General features: G+C 39.2%; 1 protein-coding gene across 1 annotated transcript; it reads left to right on the top strand.

Moving 5' to 3' along the window:
• The first annotated feature begins 4,176 nt into the window (after positions 1-4,176).
• colec10 (collectin sub-family member 10 (C-type lectin)) lies at positions 4,177-15,883 on the top strand. Its single transcript, XM_086309914.1, has 7 exons — positions 4,177-4,401; positions 6,450-6,521; positions 10,051-10,122; positions 12,067-12,120; positions 13,952-14,047; positions 14,350-14,561; positions 14,783-15,883. Exons 1-7 carry the CDS (start codon positions 4,302-4,304, stop codon positions 15,008-15,010), a joined length of 834 nt encoding a protein of 277 aa, XP_086166040.1. The 5' UTR covers positions 4,177-4,301; the 3' UTR covers positions 15,011-15,883.
• Positions 15,884-20,580: the final 4,697 nt, after the last annotated feature.

Below are 20,580 nucleotides of genomic sequence, written 5' to 3'. Positions count from 1 at the left end.
GAGGGAATGAGGCCAGCTACAAATTGGGACCTGACTGGGCCGGCAGTGTCTCCTACCAATCTGGACATGGTAGCTGTAGGGGTGGGAAGCCGTTTCTTTTACAACCTTTTTCTCCTGTTTCGGGTAGGGAAACGGGTTTTGAGGTTTGTATTTTCTTTTGGGGTTGATTCACTATAGGTAAGTTCTGATTCATTTCCAGTGTGTTTTGTTTGTTGTTTTGGCCATGCCCACCCTGACGCTTGCTACCTGTCAAGTTAATAAAACGACTAGTCATTGTAAAGCTGTGGCTGTGTGATTTACTTCTTTTTATTATTTTTCTTGTGTTGCACTCCAGCCCCCCCAGGCCAGTGTGTAACACTCCCTCCACAGATTTCCTATAGGACTCAGGTCTGGAGACTGGCCAGGCCACTCCATGGACTTGATGTGTTTCTTCTTTAGCCACTCCTTTCTTGACCTGGCAGTGTGTTTTGTGACATTGTCATCCATGACTCATCTTCAGAGTTCAGACTAAAATGAAGGAGGTTGTCATCCATGATAACACAGTGAATGGCCATGTTAACTGGCTCCTCGGTGTGGTGAAGTCATCCTCTAACTTAAGCAAAACAAACACCTCCATGCTTGACTGTAGAGATGATGTTCATTGGTTCATACTCAGCAATTCTGAATAATCACACCAACAGGTTTTATCTTCTCACCAAGGTTCTTCTCACCTTTCTCCCCGATATCCCTGTTTTTTTTCTTGCCCATGATGGTTGAGAGGCTGGAATGGAAATAACTGATTCTGTGTACAGTTGTGTATTATACGAAGAATGATGAATTGATTGATTGCAATCTTTGTGCCTGATAGGCATACAGCCAATCTGTGACAGCCAAAACGCCGGCTGGGTTATAAGGGATCAAATGCTTATTTGACTCAGTGACATCGAAATCTGTTTTTCCAGTCTGATGTAAGAGAAGAATAGAAATTGAGGTACTAGTGTGTTGCTGGCCATGTGCAGACTAAAGTGTCTAGATGGCACAGGTAACCGCCATTACACCCACATAATTAATTATCGATATAGTCCCAGTAGTTTGTATGTTATATCTTGTCAATATACAGGTGAGTGTTTTTAAATTTCGACTAACAAATTGAAGGTTTTGACAGCACTACTGATTAACGCTCATAGTTGACTACTTGGAAAATGCTGAGACAAATTGAAACATGACTTTAATTCATTCCATGTGAAGACTCAATAACAGTGAAAATGAACTGAGTCACTTCCTCTGAAATGTGACATCATAAAAACAAGTAGATGCACTGCCTTCGGTTGTCACTGTCTGTTGTGTGCTGCTTTCCTGGGAAAAGGGCTTTTTCTATGCCCCAATCTGCAGTAAATACCAGGAAATACATGCAGCCAGTAATGGCACTCATGCTCTGCAGTAAATTAATGTGGTTCAGAGGTTACGTAAATGTTTTATATACTTGGAGATGCTGTTGACCGATTTGTCAGTGACACACGTGTGGGCAGTGTATGCTACTGCTGCTGCTTTAAAATGCTAATGGTGGTGCCAGTGTTGTAAACAGGGCTGTAAGCAGCAGAGAGAAGAAGGCTGTTTTGTGGTGTGGTTACCATTTTGGAGTCAACCCTCAATCCAGGAGTGTGAATCACATTCTTAATTAGAGAACGTAATCTAAACCACGTGTAAATAATTAGCCTTCGGGGTAGCAGGGCTGTTCTGATGTATATGAGTCTGTATTTTACATCCCATAAGTTGTCTGAAACAGTCCAACAGACAAGTCCACGCAGACTGAAAGGGTAATTAATAAGTGAAGACATAAACACGCGCGCACACAAGAAGAAGTACTGCCTCTTTACTGATGCATTGTCTCATAAGTGTTGTTTTTGAAAGGCAAGCAGCTGTTTTAAGTAAAAAGCCTTCAATGTCTCCCCATCCATTCATTATACATGCACCTCACATCTGCCAAGCACCGAGCAGCAGATGGACAAAGTTAGCAACCATGTTGTGAACATAATGGAACATTTAGCCTTTAAATAGCTAATTATTTCCATTAGGAGCTGATGAGAACTTAAACCTACATAGAAGGGAAAAGTGGAAATTGATCTTTGGCTCATCAGGTAGAGACATAAAAGTAACCTTTCTATACTTTTCTATCTTATTGAGGGTCAGAGACTAAATGGACACCACTGAATCTATTTATCCATTGTTTTACATGCTAACTGCTGCTGTTCGGGGTCACAGGGGGCTAAAGCCTATCCCAGCTGTCACTGGGCAACAGCTGGGATACACCCTGGAAATGTGGCTATTCTATCAAGGGGCGTGACCACACATGATTTTCTTTCACAATCCTGGCCTTGGTTGTCTCTTTTGAACTTTCACTGAGCAATCCAACATGCTAGCAAGTTATGGTCAGCGACACCAAAATCCAGAGCCATAAAATAGCTCATTTACCAAAGCGCCCCTCTCTTAACATCATTAAATTCCTTCGCAGAAACGATACAGGGTTGGAAGCTTAAAGCAAACCGTGGCAGAAGCTAAGAGAAACTGATATCAAGCATGTGAGGTCTTAAATATTTTCAAGCGTGTGTGTGTGGTTTAAACTTCCTTTCAAAGATAACCCAAGAGAAACAAACATCACAATCAACAGCAAAAAAGTGATTAATGACTGTGACTGCTCCAAGAGTGCATCAGGTCCATGTTATTTTCTTTGAAGACTACAGCTTTTCCAGCAGTTGAAATAATTTGTATTTTTATCGTAAAGCCAATACTGGATACATTTGAAAGACTTTTGTCTCTAAATACAAATAACATTATTTTTTTTAAAAGGGCTTCCAACAATAAAACACAAAGCTTTTTCACTTTGAATGCTTTTCAAAGTGACATCTAGCCAATCAGTCCCTCAGGGAACAACAGTCTGATTAAGATGAAGTTTTCTCTTTTGCTCTTTTTTGTTTTTATTCTGCTTAAAGGACCTGAGCACACTGATGCCACTGATGAGTTGTTTTTTGTTGGGTTGTTTGATGAAGGACTAAAGACATTCCAGGAAGCATAATTCTTGAATAAGGAGATCTCCTTTTGTGCCAAGACATGTGGCTTGGACTACGCTCCCCTCCTAATTTGCAATCCCTCTTTGTTCCTTGCTCTGTCTCCTGCCTCTGCGTCTCCTATTAAGACTCATCCTCTGATTATTTGCCTTCTTTGATACTGTACTGTGTGTTGTCATCACATAGCAGCAAAATTGTGCAGGATACAAGCGGGCAAGAACCTGCATGCATGCAGTATTTTCTATGTAAACCAAGTGTTTTCTGGTCTGAAGACTCGGGACAAGAGAAAAAAGCGAGTCTACTCCTTTGTTCATGATAAGAAGGCAGTCTAGTCTCGTGTTTATTATTTCACACTGTGCAGTCGCCGTTAGGGCCGAAAGATTTGCATTCATCTTTAATCGATATATCAGGAAAAAATCACTTTCACTGGAACTATTTGTTCTGACTGAAAGTATTTACTTTTACACTTCCAAGAATGTTATTAGCACTTTTTTTCATTCAGGACCTTCGCAGTGTTATTGTGAGCTCTGGTTCATCTAATTTCCCTTCAGTAAATTAGAAGCAGTTGTTACTCCCCAGTGCTAGCCGAGCATGAGCAGAGATTTTTCTTGTATCAGTGAAAGTAATACCAAAGCAAAGCACAGGTGGCTCTCAGACGTTCCCATGATTCCACATTCTCTCTCCAAGAATGAAAATATCAACTGTTAGCATGTGCCAACCTCTAAGGGAGTGTTACACCTCAATCAGAGGACTGAAGTGTTCGTTTCATTTTATTCCTAAAAGTTAATTCTGTTTATCTAGGCATAGGGTTTTCAGTAGGAGAAACATTTAATCACGTCACTTATCTGCGTGACTTTTTCCAGTCTCAGCTGATCAACGGTCATGACAATTTGCATATTAATGATCGAGAAACGGACTTCCTTGTGTTTTCCTTACCTGGATAATTGAGCATGTATCAAGACATTGTACTTTATTCTTTACAGGGTACCCATGTATCTGTCCAAATAATGGTAAGATTTTTCACATGCAATTAAAAAGTTAAACCACATGCACAGGAATGCAGTACTCTGGTGAGTGTTGTTTGACATTTTGACAATTAACTGATAAGACTGTATAAACAAGTGTGTCTGTGTGTCCTACAAACAGCAGCACTGCTTTCTTCTGTCACTAATGCTACGCTGATCCCTGCTCCTCGACCATCTGCTCCAAAAAGCCAAAAGGTTTGGATTTTCTGCAGCGGTCTGTGATGGTTGGGAGATGCCGCGGCTCTTGGTGCTCTGCGTGTTTGTAGCCATCTTCAGCTACGTTTCTGTTTCTATAGAGGTTTGCACCAGCTCCTTGATACCAGGAGCTAAAGGTAACGCACTGTGGCGCTGTTGTAAATGTGTGTGTTTGCATTTTGACTGGATGTCAGCTTGATTTGTAAATGTTTATCTTTGCATAATGAAGTCTAAAATGTTTTCAACCTAAAATCAACAGTACTCATGTACTTTGTACTCATGTTTGTTCGTGATGTTGGAAACGTTGTTGTGTCCCAACGTTACAGGAGAGTGTTAGAGTGTGAGAGTGCAACGTTCTGAGGAAATACCCCCTAAATGTTTTATAGTTTAAAGAGCTGATGATAAAGCCACCAAGCATTAAATGTTCTAAAGTTTACTAGCTCACTGTCTGCTACCCCGCGGTCTTTTGGAGGGAATGCCTCCCTGTGTGTGTTTTCCATTTTATGACATCCAGTGGCTTGCTCCCCTGCTGATTGAGACAGACAGACCCTAATAAAACACAAAGTGAAGCTATGCTTTTTTTCTCTCTTTTTTGCGCACTGTGCTGGAAAAAAACGAGAAAAAAAAAACGGCCTTTATTGTAAATGGAAGCCAGAGGCCCGTCTCTCAAGGAGCTGGCATGCAGAAACTGAGATTGTTAAGCTAAAAGGCAAAAAAATTTAAAAGATTCTCTCATTGTGACGAAGGCCATTTATTAAATTGTTGAAGTTTTATAATTTAATTTAATTTATTTTAGTTTTTTAGTTATTTATTTTATCTTATCTCATTTTAATTTTCTTTACTTATGCTTTTAGCATGTACAGCACTTTGTGAACTCTGGTTTTATGTTAAAGTGCTTTATAAATAAAGGTGGTATGGTATGGTATGATATGGTATATCCAAAACAAAGTCTGTTTTACAAAAGCAGCTTCTGAAATAAAGTTAAATTATGTTTGTGATGGGCAAAGGGAAGAGGCGTCTGTACCATCAGTTACACTTTCACAGCTTTCCAGAGAAGTTTCCCATTGTTCCATCGTGATATTGTGTATTTAGACAGCTGCCACAAACGCGAACAGATTATTTGTACAAGACTCATCCAGATACTACTCACCACAGAGGCAGTCTCTTGAGTTTGTGTAGACTCACATCTGTGTATTTCGGTGGGTGACAGATGCGCATTTTTCCCAGTTTTAGACCCCTCAAAAATGTCTTACGACTTATTTTAACCTTTTTCAACAAACACAGTTTTATTACATTTACTGGTATGTTGACTTCATCATTCTTATATAGATTTACGGGAATTTTTTTTTTTTTTTTTTTTTAGACGTAAAAAAGTGGGACGCTGCAGGCCCAGTTCTTGAAATTGAACGACAATAAACACCGAATTCTGACATTTTTGGGGAAATAACCTATCTTATTGCTACTGCGACATGTTAAATAGCAGATGAAAGATCTTCATTTGATTTGACACCTTAATCACACAAACCAGGCCTTTTGCTAATTTTATGCTACATGGTTTCAGTTTAGTAGTCCACAAAATTAAATAGTTACGCAGACTGTATCACTTGACCGTGCAGTGATTTAGCTTGAAAATGTCTACACAGCCGACCGAGCTGAATTATCAGTTTTCCTAAGTACTTCTGCCAGCCTAATAGAAGCAGACTCTAAGCAGAGTCCTTCTTTCTAAGCCCAGCATTTAACAAGATATAAACTGCTGCCTGCATCAACAACTGAGGCGAAATTACTGTTTTAATAGACATTCAGAAATCTCTTAAGATTTCATGCCAAGAGCCTTTTGATCCATGGTCCCGCCTCAAACATTTCTGCTACACCTCATTTGTGCTTTCAGCTCTAAAAAGGACTTTGTGCCATTAATACTTTTAAAGCACCGATGTCTCTAAAAATTATACTGGCTCGCCGAAGACTTATTAAAACAGAGTTATTTCTTCTTTATAAACATCCAAAGAGGATTCAGTCCATCTCCTTGTGATGATTAGAAACACTCTGCCACACTTACATTAAAACTTAAACACAATCATTCACCAAAGCTCTTTGCTGAAGTGGTTTCTGACGTGCTGTTAGTGCTGATAATGGATCGCCACATTGATGGCCTTTTTGTTTACAATCTTTCTTTTCTAAAATCCAGGGGACCAAGGTGGGATTGGAGATGATGGAGATCAGGGGAAACTGGGGAAGAATGGACCACCAGGACTTCCAGGTATCCAGTATCCTTCTAGTCAAAAATGGCTAAGCTGTAGGACAAAAACACGTAGACCCCGGTAATGTGTACACTCACAAAACATGAAAGACATTTAGAAAGAAAAAAAAAAGGATTCATACAACTTTTTGTCCACGAGCGCAGTCCTCATTGAGCCAGTAAATAAACTGATGTGTAAAATCAGTGGGGTTCCCCTTTATCACCAGTATAACCCAAATAAAATCTAATTTGCTTTTCTATCAGAGTGCGGTTTAGGATGGTGTAACAGGCAAGCATCAGTATAATCACAATGACTCTACATCTGCCTTAATGGCACTCAGACACTCAGTTAACAGGTGCAGGCGACTGCTCCCTTCCTGATATTTTCATTGTAGCTGCTCCCCATTCATCTGGTAAGTGTGCACACAGAGGCAAATGGAGCTGACTGCAGTACTTTTTAGTCATACGCTTGCTAACAAATACAAAAATGTGACTCTTATACTTAGTACAATTTTCCAAGTCTAATAAACGTGACACAATGCTCTTTGAAAAAAATTCCATTTGTATTTAAAACCTCTAAAAAAAATCTAATTGTCAGGTTTTCAAATCACATACTGTAAAATAGTTTTTCCAAACTCACTTCTCAGAATTCTTTTTTTTTTTTTTTTTTTGAATAGATGTAAATACAAGAAAACCCCCAGCTTCTTCATTAGCATGTTTCCTTTAGGTATTGCAGTGGGGTAGAACAGCTGAAGGTTAAAAAGAAGAGAAAAAGTGATGAGTGCCATAAGTGTACATCTATATAATCACACCTAGGAAATAAAAAAATTAAGTCTGGCTTGACCAGTCTCTTTTTTAAAAAAGTTAATTTTCCTTGCTTGTCTAATATGAACAAACATAGCTAGTAACAAAACCACCCAGTGTGCAGCTTTTGCATTTCCCTGCTGTTGCAGCTTGCCTCCCTTTGCTGTGGTGTGAGCTGCACTGTGCCACAGACAAACTGCACTGCACTGACATGACATCTGTATATTTGTGGAGGAAGCAGATCTGTAAATTGCTGCTGAAGAAAGCAGGGGTTTTCACAAGGTTTTTTTTTCCAGCTGAGCTGATAGGCATACACACAAATACCTGCTCACACATGCTTAAAAAAAAAATGCATGCAATGCAGCATCCTGCACATGCCAGAGAGTACAAGACAGCAGACACAGTTCACACGTGTGTAAATATAAATGCAATAAATATAGTGTCATGATCGTTTGTGTGCACACACCCAGCTTTTATTCTATAACGTCTCACAGAGCTCAGCAGACATGTGCACGCTGCACACTAAAAACACCCTTCTTTTATCAGTGTGTGTGGGAGACGAATGCCAGGGCCGCTGGGGTCATTTTCAAAAGTGCAGAAAGCACGTGCACGTGAAACTCTTTCAACTTTTCAACTTTGCGGATATTATTCAACGATATAGAAAAGCCAGTCATTATGGTTTCTATGTGTGTATGCTTACTGTAGGCATGAAAGCAGGTTTCTGTGATGATTCTGTAACTGTAGTATGTCAGCAGCCTGACAGATGACGCATGTATTCCCTGTTTTAATTTAGGCAGTTTTACAGGAAACAGTTGCTTAATTTTGGAATGTTAAATGGGAATATGTGACTGCTAATGCTCCTGTGGGCAACAAAAACAGTTTGTTGCTCCAACAAACAACAAACTGTTGTGCTGGACTTGTACATTTTTTAGCTTGAATCGAAACTATAACTGAGGTTGAAATCTTTGCATTATAGACCAAAAAAAGTGGAAGAGCATGTCCAGTGCAAGGTTTTTAGAGCCAGTATCAACAGACAGTTTAAATACAGTATGTCTATAAGCTAGTGAGGCGTTACGAGTCTCTGGTTCGTGTATGCTGCACAGGGTGCCAGACAAGCCATGAGATGAGACACATCTATTTTTCCATTATGTATTGGCTGATATATCGCTCTGGCTCAAAACTATGGTGTTATATGAGGATCTTAGATCTTGTGCACTTTTAGGTAGCTAGAAGTGCACAACAGAACAACCTTATTTTCATGTTCCATCTCTCTATTAATCTCTACTAAACAGAAATGTCAAAAATGAGACTCCACTTCTGCAACTGTGCAAGCAACATTTAGTCAATACACTGATTTAAGATCATTTTAGAAACCAAACGCATTTTATTTTTGTTGTATTATGGCAACAGCTAGTTGCTTAGTTCAAGGGTGTTTTGAAATAGCTGAAGGCTTTATTTAAATTGCCTTAGGCCCCAAGGCTTCGCCTCCTTTATCCTCCAGCAGCTGGAGATTCCAGACGTTAAACCAGTTGGGGTGGTTGGCCATTAAAAGTGATAGGAAGGACCGTTATCTGAACGTTGAGATAGGCCGTTTAACTGGCAAGCGTAAGCACTGCTAAAACATTATTCACCTGTTGCAGATGGAATAACAAAAGACCACCAGATTAACTTTCTTCGTGTGGCAACAAAACAAACACGTATAATCACTTCTTGTCGTCACTTGTCACTTCAGTGTTGTTGAAGCATTCACTTTGTGAGTGTGCTTCTCGGGCGCTTTCATGCAGAATTTTCCTAATTTAAAAGAAAAAAATAAATAAAAATCGCACCCTTGTATGAGCAAATTTTTCCCAGCGACCTCACACAATCCATAAGAACTCATGCCTTCTGCCAACACTTCTCACAAATCACCGAGTCGAAAATCAACATGCGCAAGCGGGACATGTGAAATATTAGTGAATAGCTGGCTGTACGTGTGTGTGTGGCAAATCCCTCTAATAGTGGCAGGCTTCTCCAATGCGTCACTTAGTATTTCGAACGCCATCAATTTTCAGTTGAATAGTTTCCTGAGGAAACACTCATTCAGGGGCTGGCAGAGAGCCTCGGTCTGCTAGTTTTCCCATGCGCATACACACACACACACACACACACACACAGCCTTTTAGTTTAATGTTCGCCATTTAGGATACATTTTTAAGGCACCCTCCAAAATCATGCACACTCCTGAGTTCTTCTAAAGACAAACAAAACAGTAAGCCAGGCAGTGGTAATCAGATTACAGTGTACTTCAATCCATTACAATCACTTTGTTTTTTAGATTAAAAAAATAAAACGTATTAATACATGATTAAATAAATAACAGTAAAAATGACACTAGAAATACATGCATTTAACAGACAGTGGATCCGACAGCAGTTTTTGCAGGGAGAGTCCTTAAAAGATTGAATGGCGTGGAATAGAGTTGCACAGATTATACAAAAGAAACTAAAATATAATGATACTAACACAAAAAGAAATTGATTATTATTAAAAGCGTAAATTAACACCATAATAATAACTGATTTTTCCAGTTTATGCTGACTTCGACCACATTTACAATATGTGAAGTTCCAACATGCACACATCCTCTACTTTTCTGGCATATGCAGACTATGTTGGACTGAAACAGCATTTTCAACACTTTTTCCAAATAATATTTCTTTATTCTGTCGCAAATACCTCCAAATCTCATCCTTCCTTTCTCCCACAGGAGTGCCGGGGGAGTCGGGCCTTAAAGGAGAATTGGGCCACACAGGAAAGATTGGGCCTACTGGAGACAGAGGTACAACAAAGTCATTTTAATCTAAAGTTCAGGTTTGATATGCAGTTTAACACAGTTTCCTGTCAGTCTCAGTGCTTCTCTAGTCCTGCCTCCTATCTGTCCATCCATCTGCCTGAAACCATACTGTAAAACCTTACTATTGCATTACTCATTCAAGTGTAATATTTACAATAAAATAATAAATAACTAAGAACTAATAAAGTGCATCAGGGGGTAATACTTAGTTCCTCAGTTTCCAAAAGCGAGAAAGATTAATGACCTTTCATTTTTCATTCGAGTGTATAAATTTGTTCTCGCTCCAGTGCCATTAAACATTTTGATAGGTAGCTGTGAGATTTCTGCAGACGCTTAATGACTTTCAAATTGTCTTTAAGAAAAAATACGGCCTCCCGGATGCCCTCCTGAGATTTCACTGCCGCTCGCTCCCTAACAATGGTCTCAACTAAAACCCACATAACTACACTAACTGGCAGACTTAATTAGTCCCAAGACAAACACACAAGGAGAGTTTTTAAAAATTAAATCGGCTCATTATTGAGCTAACTAGACAGTTTCCACTAAAGGCTTGTATTTTTGTCTGTTTCTTTCACGTTTTAAGTTATCGCATCAAAAGATCCTGCAACATGATGTCATGCAGTTGCTCTGCCTGAAGTGGCTAAAGTGGCAGTTTCCATTGTAGTTTTTGTTTTTATGAGCAGTCATGTTCCCCTGTCTTTCTAGACATTCAGTTTCTCAGTATTCATTATGATTAATACGCTATTAGGAAAGTGGCTGTGTGTAAGCTATATCAGGCAAAGGAGTGAAGTCACAGCTTTGGATTTCATTGATGCTGAAAGCCCAAAACTCATAAAACACCTGAATAAAAACACTTGTTTTCAGGAACATGCCAACATAACAAGATCACAAGCTCAAATTCAGTTCGTGTTTGCAAGAATGTTGGCCGTGATACAGGAGCACTGAAGAAATTCAGTTCAGTTTCCACATTGGAAATTGGTGTTCATTCATAATATAAAAACATGATAAATGAACAGACATCGCTTTTATAATTGTAACTCCATGTATATGGATTCTTATCAGATTGTCTGCAGAGCTTACATCGTTTTTGGCCAAAAGAACAACTATATAAATCTACAGACTGTAAAACTGTGGAGTTACTGAGTTTATATGGAACAAAAAAGGCAACTAACTGCAGCTGGAGGACTGTTTGGGATGAATTCTACTGTATACTCCACTGAGACAATGGAAAGCCGTATCAGGTCACATTTTACCATATTTACCCACTGTGTTTTTCCGTATTTTTTGCAAAGGAGCTCAAACAAGCTCAAATAAATCAAATCCATCAGTATGGCAAAACAACTGGTCAGATTACAGGTACAGTATTTCACTGTTCTGGCTGTTCCTCATTCAAAGCTAGGCCATTGTGATGTTTGTACTGCAACCCACTTCCCCAAAATTTGCAACTGCCATTTGGGTTATTTTCCACAATGAAACAACAGTGTGAGTGCAAATTCAGGACAAGATTTACACACAAACAGTAACATTTGATGATATCTCTCAATTAAAAATATATGTGGATGTTACTGTTATTTGGTATAAATTATCTTGTTGGAATAATTAATTGTGACCTAATGTTGGTCAAACTTTGACCATCTAGAAAGGTAAATAAATGGTAAATGGTCTGTATTTGTATAGCGCTTTACTTGGTCCTAAGGACCCCAAAGCGCTTTACACTATACGCAATCATCCACCCATTCACACACACATTCACACACTGGTGATGGCAAGCTACAAAGGCATGCGGCCCTGTTGAGTTTTCAATGTGTGATACAGCCATCTGGTGGTAGAACGTTGTAACTACATGACAAGGTCAACAGGAAGCTTCTACGAGGTTGAAATACAGCTAACAACAAAGGGTGCTATTAATGATTTTTGATTCTTCTGCAGGTGACAAGGGTGATAAAGGTGTAGATGGACCAGCTGGTTTAAAAGGGAAACCAGGTAACAGCATGCAGACACTGCCTCTCGTTTTAAGTCATACAGCCAAAACTAAAAAAGCTTTTTGCATGAGTCCTGTGAAAAACTAAGTACATTCCTACTGATCCCAGAGGAATTATTAGAGTAAAAAGAGCTAGGTGCTGCTAATCAAAATGCACTTGATTAACTGGTCGTCACTTTTAACACTGATGTCAGTTTGCTGGTCTGGAGCGCTCAGATGTTTGGTAACACAATGACACCCAGTGGAAGTCAGAGCAAATTCACCCCAGTGTCACACCATGCAATTCTCAGAGACACTGAGCTACATCTCAGCCTCTACAGGTCTTGGTTAGCATGTTAAATGTTAAAGTTCATGATAGTATAATCACAAAAGACTGAACAGGTATGGTTGTTTCGGAAGGATTGTCAGGAGAATGTCTCTTCTCTCTAAGCTGCATCTAAACAAATCACAAAACTCGAGCACTGTCCTTTGGATGGACCAGCCCAAAGTGGAGATGTTTAGAGCATATCAGCACAAACACTCATACCAGCTATCAAGCACGGTGATGATTCGGATTTGTTTTACAGCCACACGACCACGGCACCTTGCTGTCATTGAACTCATGCCTATGCCAAAGTATTCTGGAGTCAAATGTGAGGCCATCTGTCTGACAGCTAAAGTTTAGCCAAAAATGGGACAGTGATCTCAGGCACAGCACCAAAAATATCTATCAGGATGGCTAAAAAAAGAACAGAACCAAGGTTCAATGGTCAAAGACCAGACCTCATCTGGGTTGGAATACTGTGGCAGGACCTGAAGAGAGTTGTATGTAAATGAATACCCCGCCTACACAGTGAAAAAGAGTGGGCCAGAATTCCTCCACAGCCATGTGAGAGATGATCAAGTCATGCAGTAACTCCAAGTTATTGCTGCTGAAAGTGGTTGTGCAAAATACTGAATCACTGGAAATGAATCAGTAACTTGTTGTGGGTCAAATGATAAAGTCTCACTCATGCAGTCAAACAACCTTGAAAAAGAATGCTGCAGTATTTACTTAAACTGTCATGGTATGGGCCGTTAGACCCAGTGTTTTGTGTTTAATATTAGTATTTTCTTATGTTTTGGGTTAGTTCTTGTTTTCTTAGTTCCTAGGATTTGGGGTCTTGTGTTTAGTGTTGTGTTATAACCTGTGTCCTCCTCCGGTGCTCTGTTTGTGTCTCTGTGTTGGTAAAACAGTCTGTAAATTTCCTGTTTTACTTTGAAGGTCTGTGGCTCATCTTGCTCATTAGTTTCAGCTGTTTTCCTGTCATTTCCTGATTACTGTGCATGTGTATTTGTCGGTTCGTCTGTGTTGGTTATTATTTCAGATCTCCTCATTAGTGTTCCCAGTTTAGGTTTTTAGTAATTTCTCGTGCCTCGTTTCCTGTTTTTCACGTTGTAAATAAACGCTTACCTGCATCTAGCCGTCTCCTGAATATTGGGTCCTTTTTCTACAAACACCACACGACTGATACCCCGGCCGTGACGAAAACTTTTAGCACACCCATAAGTGGATTTGATCTGGGAAACGGAGTTCAATAAACAACATTTAAACACATTATTAATGAATTCCTTCAAATTCCTTTCTGGGAAAAAAAAACAAGTATTTGTTTGTGACTCTCAATCAGTTCTACTAGATGCTAATGGAGATTGTCCCTAAGGGAGCAATGCTGTAGAAAAGCATTTAATGATCCTTATTACAATCACTAGTCCTTGTACCAAGAAGCAGGTTCCACATTTGCCTAATTTTCTGACATCTTCTGACATTCAGACAAATATTCATCCGAGCTGTCCTAACCCCATTTGATCTATTAGGTACAATGTGTGACTGTGGGAGGTACAGGAAGGTGGTTGGACAGCTCGATATCAATGTAGGCAAGCTGGGGAATGCAGTCAAGTTTGTGAAGAACGGTAAGTCGCTATGTTTTCAATCTTTTACTAGACACTAGACGATGTCTTACCTTTAAAATTTAATAGAAGGAACTGAGACAGGTTTCTGTGTGAAAGAGCTTGTATCAAGTCTGGCCTCAAAACACCAAATCCTTTCTTCATTCAAGACTTACATTACACACTAGTCCCTTCATGTCTGTGCATCATCCTGCCACTTGACTTCTAATTTGGTTTCTGTGTTAAGAAGAAAAAATCAGAACAATGAAAACATGCCTTTAAACTTGTGTCAGATGACCTTTAACCTTTGCACATGTCCTGTTCAGTGGTTCTAGGCTTGAGAGAAACAGAAGAGAGGTACTACCTGCTGGTGAAGGAGCCCAAGAGGTTTAGAGAGGCTTCAATGAACTGCAAGCTCAGAGGAGGCAACCTGGCCATGCCTAAAAGCACCAACATCAACCGTCTCATGGCAGACTATGTTAGTCAGGCAGGACTGACAAGAGTGTATATAGGAGTGCAGACTCAAACCAAGGGCATGGTAAGTGGTTTTGATAATATTAACTAGGTAGTAATTAGTAAGTCTAATGCTTTTTTGATACTTTTAATGTGGAAAAATAAAAGACGGTTGTGTAAAGTGTAAGAAGGACATATTTTAGGCTGTTGTGGGCAGTGTTGGTCAAAAACAGAACAAAATTAGTTAACAAATGATGACAAACTGTTGTTGTTGTTTTTAATCTCTTCTCTATTTTCTAAAATCAGGACGGGAGCAGTCACGTTTATGCAGACTCCACCCCTCTGCAGGGTTTTGCATCTTGGAGCCAAGAGGAGGAGCTACAGCCCAACACAAACTCCAGCTGCGTGGAGCTGCTCAGCACTGGAACGTGGGCTCACGTGGAGTGTGAAGCCACCATGTTTTTCATCTGTGAGTTCCCGAAGAGCAGGAGAAGAAGAGGAGGAAGAGAGGCAGTTGCCTCGTCATCATCTTGACCTTGACCACTCACTGCACATGTCAAGACAAGGATCAGACTCCTGAAAAAAACATTTATATTTCACATTTCCTGCAAATATGCAGACAATTTCAGTGATTGAGACTACTGTGTTTGCATATTTCACTAAGAACCATTACCACCAACAAATCAGTAAAATTGTTCTAAAATTAACTAAAATTGGGTTTCTTTTTTTAATTTCTTTTTCTTTTACAGTTGTAGTGGCTTTCACTATCTGAGAAAATATGGGGCTCACTTTTACTGCAGTTTTTACCAATTCTGTGGCACTGCATCGGTATCATTGAAGGCTGCGACTGTACTGAAAAATTTATATCAGGGTTCAAGAGGTTGGTTTAAGCAATTAGATTAGAGTAAAACGGTCTTGTGCTTAAGCACACAGGATTATCGTGCTATTTCACACAGAGTTACTCACAACTCCAAAGTAAATTAAAGTTTACTAAACGTCTATAAGAGATTTACAACTGCTGTACCCTGATGCTCAATTACAAGTGTCCAGAAGTACAAAGAATCTACAAAGAAAAACTGAGTAAGAAAACATGATTAGCAAGGAATGTAACCTTGAGTGTTCTGAAATATGTATTTATTGGTGCATAAGGGAAATTGAAATAGACAAAGGAAATAAAGGGACAAAGTATATAAAAGGTTTCAGATTATATTGTTCTTATTTAGGATGTCCCTTATATATTCTGATGATATTTCGTGGCATGTGAAACAGTGTAAAGTATTTGTAAGCGATCCAAAAATAATAATTGGTTAATTAAAAATCTAATAGCTTGTGTTGCTCTGACAGAAATACTGAAGATCTATGAACATTTATTTTTGAAAATGTGCCATTATGCTGCTTTTTCTGGGTAAAGGCTAACAATGAAAAACTTGTGATACAGCCTTATCATAAAACAGTCGTCTTCAAAATCTTTGAACTGCATCTTCATGAATGCAATTCCATATTACTCTGTTAGATAAATCTATTACTTTGTTCTGATACACGGAGGTTATGATATATGCCAGTGTATTTGAGAGGTAGCCAAGAGGGTTTGTTTTCTTTTGTTTTGTTTTGTTTTGGGGGGGGGGGGGTTACCCCTGCTTGAACCCTGACAGTTGTTTCAAAATTACAAATACATTTGTACCTTCTTTAGGTACAGTTTGCTGGTCAGCGTGGATAGAGTTCAACCACAAGTGGTACTAGAAATGGAGCAAACTAAAACCTGAAACTAACCCACATGAACAGAGGGCAAGTGGAAGTGGGTGGATCAAACTGACCTGGCAGATGATGGATTCTGTGGTAGCGGGGAGCTGAATAGTGCTGGATACGGGGACTGTGCTGAGATCTCGGGTAAAACCAGCAAATGAAAGGATCTTTAGTGGAACTGAATTACCATGTATTTGTGAGAATCAAGGTCCAGTGGATCTTAGGAGTTTATCCGCTTGATTTAGCCTACTGATTCCCCAATGTCAACATCCCTCCATCAGACAATCATTATTTCAGACATTTTAGTTGATTTCACTATAAAAGAACAAAGAAGAAGAATAAAACACCACACATACAAACACGCATATATTTTAAAAATATCCCAGTAATTACAAAACAAATGAAAAAATAGTTCCAGTGTTTCCAAAAGCAGGAGAAATATCTTGAATCAAGTCATTCAGACATAAATTAAAAAGTAAAATTTCTCAACAATGTGGGAGATTCACAGTCACAAACACATGGCTTGCACATGTTCACCTTGTGTTTCACTTTTGAACTACTGTAAGTGCACCTCAAAAATGCTGCAAAACATGGAATACCATATCCTTTAAAAAGACCTATTTTAACATAACTGTCATGGCTAACTGGGGTGAGCCTTGTGGAGCAAATAAATGAGGACCCAAGAGCAGGCACTCGCTGAGATGCGAAGGAGTTTTATTGCAAAATCAAACACAAGGTGAAAATGGCAAAACGGAACTAAAGATAATGCATACTGGGGGAAACTAAACAGCAGGGCTATAGGAGTCTGGGTCAGTTGTAACGGCAACAGTCTGGGTTAATTGTAACAATAATGCAAATGTTACAACTTACACCACTATTACTTTAACTGTTTTCTTTGAATTGCAGTATGTCGAGGTCGTGGAAGAGAAAGACTGACCGAGGGGTGCCTCTCAGTATTTTGGAGAGAGCATCAAATGATGTTAGAAATCAGGGAAAGCCCAACAGATCTGTGGCAAAATTGTATGGCATTTGCAATGTCAGTTTGCACTGATTTTGTAAGGAGAGGAAGAAGCTGGAAGAGCAGGGATCAAGGGGACTCCCACAGTAGGATACCATGGTGGAAAGATGGTCTTCACTGATAAATAAGAGAAAGAATTAACATAATACGTGATGAGGGCTGCAGATGCATTTTATGGACTATCTCCACGTGAGGTAAGCAGATAGGAATTGATAAAGGATAAGGCAGGGGAAGGTTAGAAATTTGTAATAGTGACAATTTAAAATATAGTATATTAGAAATACAAACATATTTCGTGATTAAAATTACAGGTAAAAGAACTGACATATCAGCTTGCAGTGAAACATGGATGCAAATATCCAAAGTCATGGGACTAATTCTGGAGGGCTGGACCAGAATGGTTCTCAGCCTACATGAAAAGAAATCCAACTTTGTCCATTAGAAGTGCTGAGGCTACAAGTCTGGCACAGGCCACTAATTTTAATAAATACAATGTAGCAATGTTTTTCAAAAGATTTGATGAAGTTCTAAAGAGACACCTTAACTGCAAATGACATATGGAATACTGATGAGACTGGCATAACAACTGTGCAAACCCTAGCCAGAGTGATTGCAAAATGTGGCACTAAACAAGTTGGGGCAATGAAATCAGCAGAGAAAGGTTCACTGGTCATCTTTGTATATGTGGTTAATGCCATTGGCAACACAATTCCTCCAATGTTTGTGTTCCCACGCGTACGTTATGCAGTAATGGTAGTGGAAATAAATCAGGATGGATGCAAGAAACAGATTTCCTCATCTTTCTGAAGCACTTTGCAAACCACACCCAGGTCAGCCGTTTAAAAAAAGTAATTCTTCTCATGGACATCGCAATGGAATTGCGATGCTCACATTCCCCCCTCACTGCAGTCACAAACTCCAACCACTTGACAGGAGTGTTTATGGCCCACTGAAAAAGATGATGAACAGTGCAAGTAATTGCTGGATGAGAATGAATCCAGGAAAGACCGTGACAATATATGAAATACCAGGTCTTGTCAGAACTGCACTTCCAGCAGCAGCTACACCAAAGACTATACAAGCTGAATTCCAGTGCTATGGAATTTGGCTATACAATCCAAACATACTTGAGCAAAGTGACTTTGCTCCATCACAGGTCACAGATCGTCCTTCTCCAACTCTCCATACAGACATTTCTCCAGCTGACCAACAGTCCGCTCCTCTTGCGGCTTATCTCACCAGTCCTACAGCTGATGACGTGACCATTCCTCCAGATCCTCACATCTGCAGTCTTCTAACTGAAGATATGCAAAAGCTGGACCAAGAAAAACCCTTTTAGCGGGAAGAAAAAGGAAACAAACAGCAAGACTCACTGATACACCAGTCAAGGTGGCCCTTGAAGCAGGCCACAGAAGGAGGAAAATACGTTTCCCAAAGAAGAGGCTGTGCCAGAAACAAGGCAAATCCACTCTGACAAACTTAAAACAATCCAAGCTTTTAACATCGCGAAAGAAAAATCTGAAAATGAAAAACACTGAACAGGACAACACAAATTCCTCAGACGCTGATGAGAATTTCTGTATTGTGTGCATGGAAAACTTCAATAACTCAAACCCCAAAGAAGCTTGGGTTAAGTGCCTGACCTGTACACTGTGGGCTCATGAGGACTGCACTGCAGGAGTGCCATACGTCTGTCACCACTGTGATTCTGATAGATTAGAAACTTGACACAAACACGCATAGTTCAGTTGATGAAGCTGGTGCACAACTACATTTTTTCAGCTTCATTGTTATGTTCAAAAGTTGGTGCAAGAGTTATAGGTTACAATGTCCACTGAGTCAACGAGGCCAAACTCAAAGAAGGCCAACCAAAATTAATGAAATATTCACTTGTTGAAAATTCCATAATTTGTCTTGTTGGAATATGTTCAAAAGCTCGATTTCTGCATTGTGTCACACGCACATAGCTACATAAATATTTATTTTCAGAGAAAATAGCAGAGACATGTAAATACTTTGCATTACATTTTGAATCCACTACCTTAAAAGAGCTCCAAGCTACAGACAGAAATGTCAAAAATGTTTACAATTTCCCCCGGTCTCCCCTACACTGACATAAGACATGGACCTTCAAAGTAAAACAGGAATCAAGAAAAAATTCACAAAGACGCAGACTTGACACTGAACTGAACCTACACTAAACACGAGGGCACAAAAGCAAACCTAAGAAATAAGCCCTTAACCAGAAAAAACTGAAACATAGATTTATAATATTCAAAACACGATAACTAAAGAATCAGAACATAAACAATAATACAGAAAAATACCTGAAAATGCTGGGTCAAAATGACCCAGATCCGTGATAATCTGTACACGTCTATCATCGTCATCATTTCGGAGATTATTCCTGATGATGTCACCCTAATATTGAACTTGAGCAACCGCTTATAAACTGTAAACCAATGCCATAAAAAACTTTTAATAATTACTTAATATGTGACTGTATGTTGTCATGGCATTTTTATAATATTGTGTGGTGCATCTATTTTAACTGTGTAAAGGGGATTTATGTAGTAAAAAACAACAACAAAAAAACCCAACAATATTTAAATTAACTGTCCCTGCTTTTTTTTTGTCATTTCTGATTTAAAGAACACCCTTTATATCTTCTTCCACTACTTCTAAAGCAAACAATAGCACCGGCAAATGGTAGATTTATTTTATGTCTCATTAATTACACATTACATAACTAAGTAAACCTTTACAGATGATTCGTTTTTAAATGCCTTCCCTACTTTTCATATTCGATTACTAAATTTTATTCGGGCCATACTGCTTCTGTGAGTCAAGCTGAAGTGAATAGTGCCTTTTTAGAGGTCATATCAGTGATGGCTCACATAACACAAACCCTGGCTAATCATTAACAGTGGCTTTTCAAAAGAACCTTCTCTTTTCATCCACAGTTGATAATAACAACCTTGTGATCCACCAATTTCAACAAATTACTCCTCAACACTCATCTTTTCAGACACACTTACTACAAGCAAGTGTGTGTCGGTTTAGAAATCAGTGCTTTTATCTCTTTGGTTCTTACGTCATTGCTTAAACTAATATTTACTTTTAAAGCTTCTTTCCTCCTGCACTATGAAGGTTAACCAGTACCTGCACTACTGCTTCTTAGCCCATATTTCTTTTGTAACACGGATTAGTGAGTGTCTAGTCATGACTCCAGCTATCAGATTTTTGCCTCTCCCTAATACTCTAATAGCTGTGGTGTCTGCCTGCCTGTGGCCGTTCACACAGAGGGAGTAAAGCGCTCCAACAGAGCGATTCAGCGTTGTGT

This window comes from Aulonocara sp. 'chitande type north' Nkhata Bay, linkage group LG11, assembly GCF_057382095.1.
Source record: "Aulonocara sp. 'chitande type north' Nkhata Bay isolate Kocher_YH1m ecotype deep benthic linkage group LG11, A_spYH_male_GT1.1, whole genome shotgun sequence".
In the NCBI taxonomy this organism is placed as follows: domain Eukaryota; kingdom Metazoa; phylum Chordata; class Actinopteri; order Cichliformes; family Cichlidae; genus Aulonocara; species Aulonocara sp. 'chitande type north' Nkhata Bay.
This window is presented reverse-complemented; position numbering and strand designations above follow the sequence as displayed.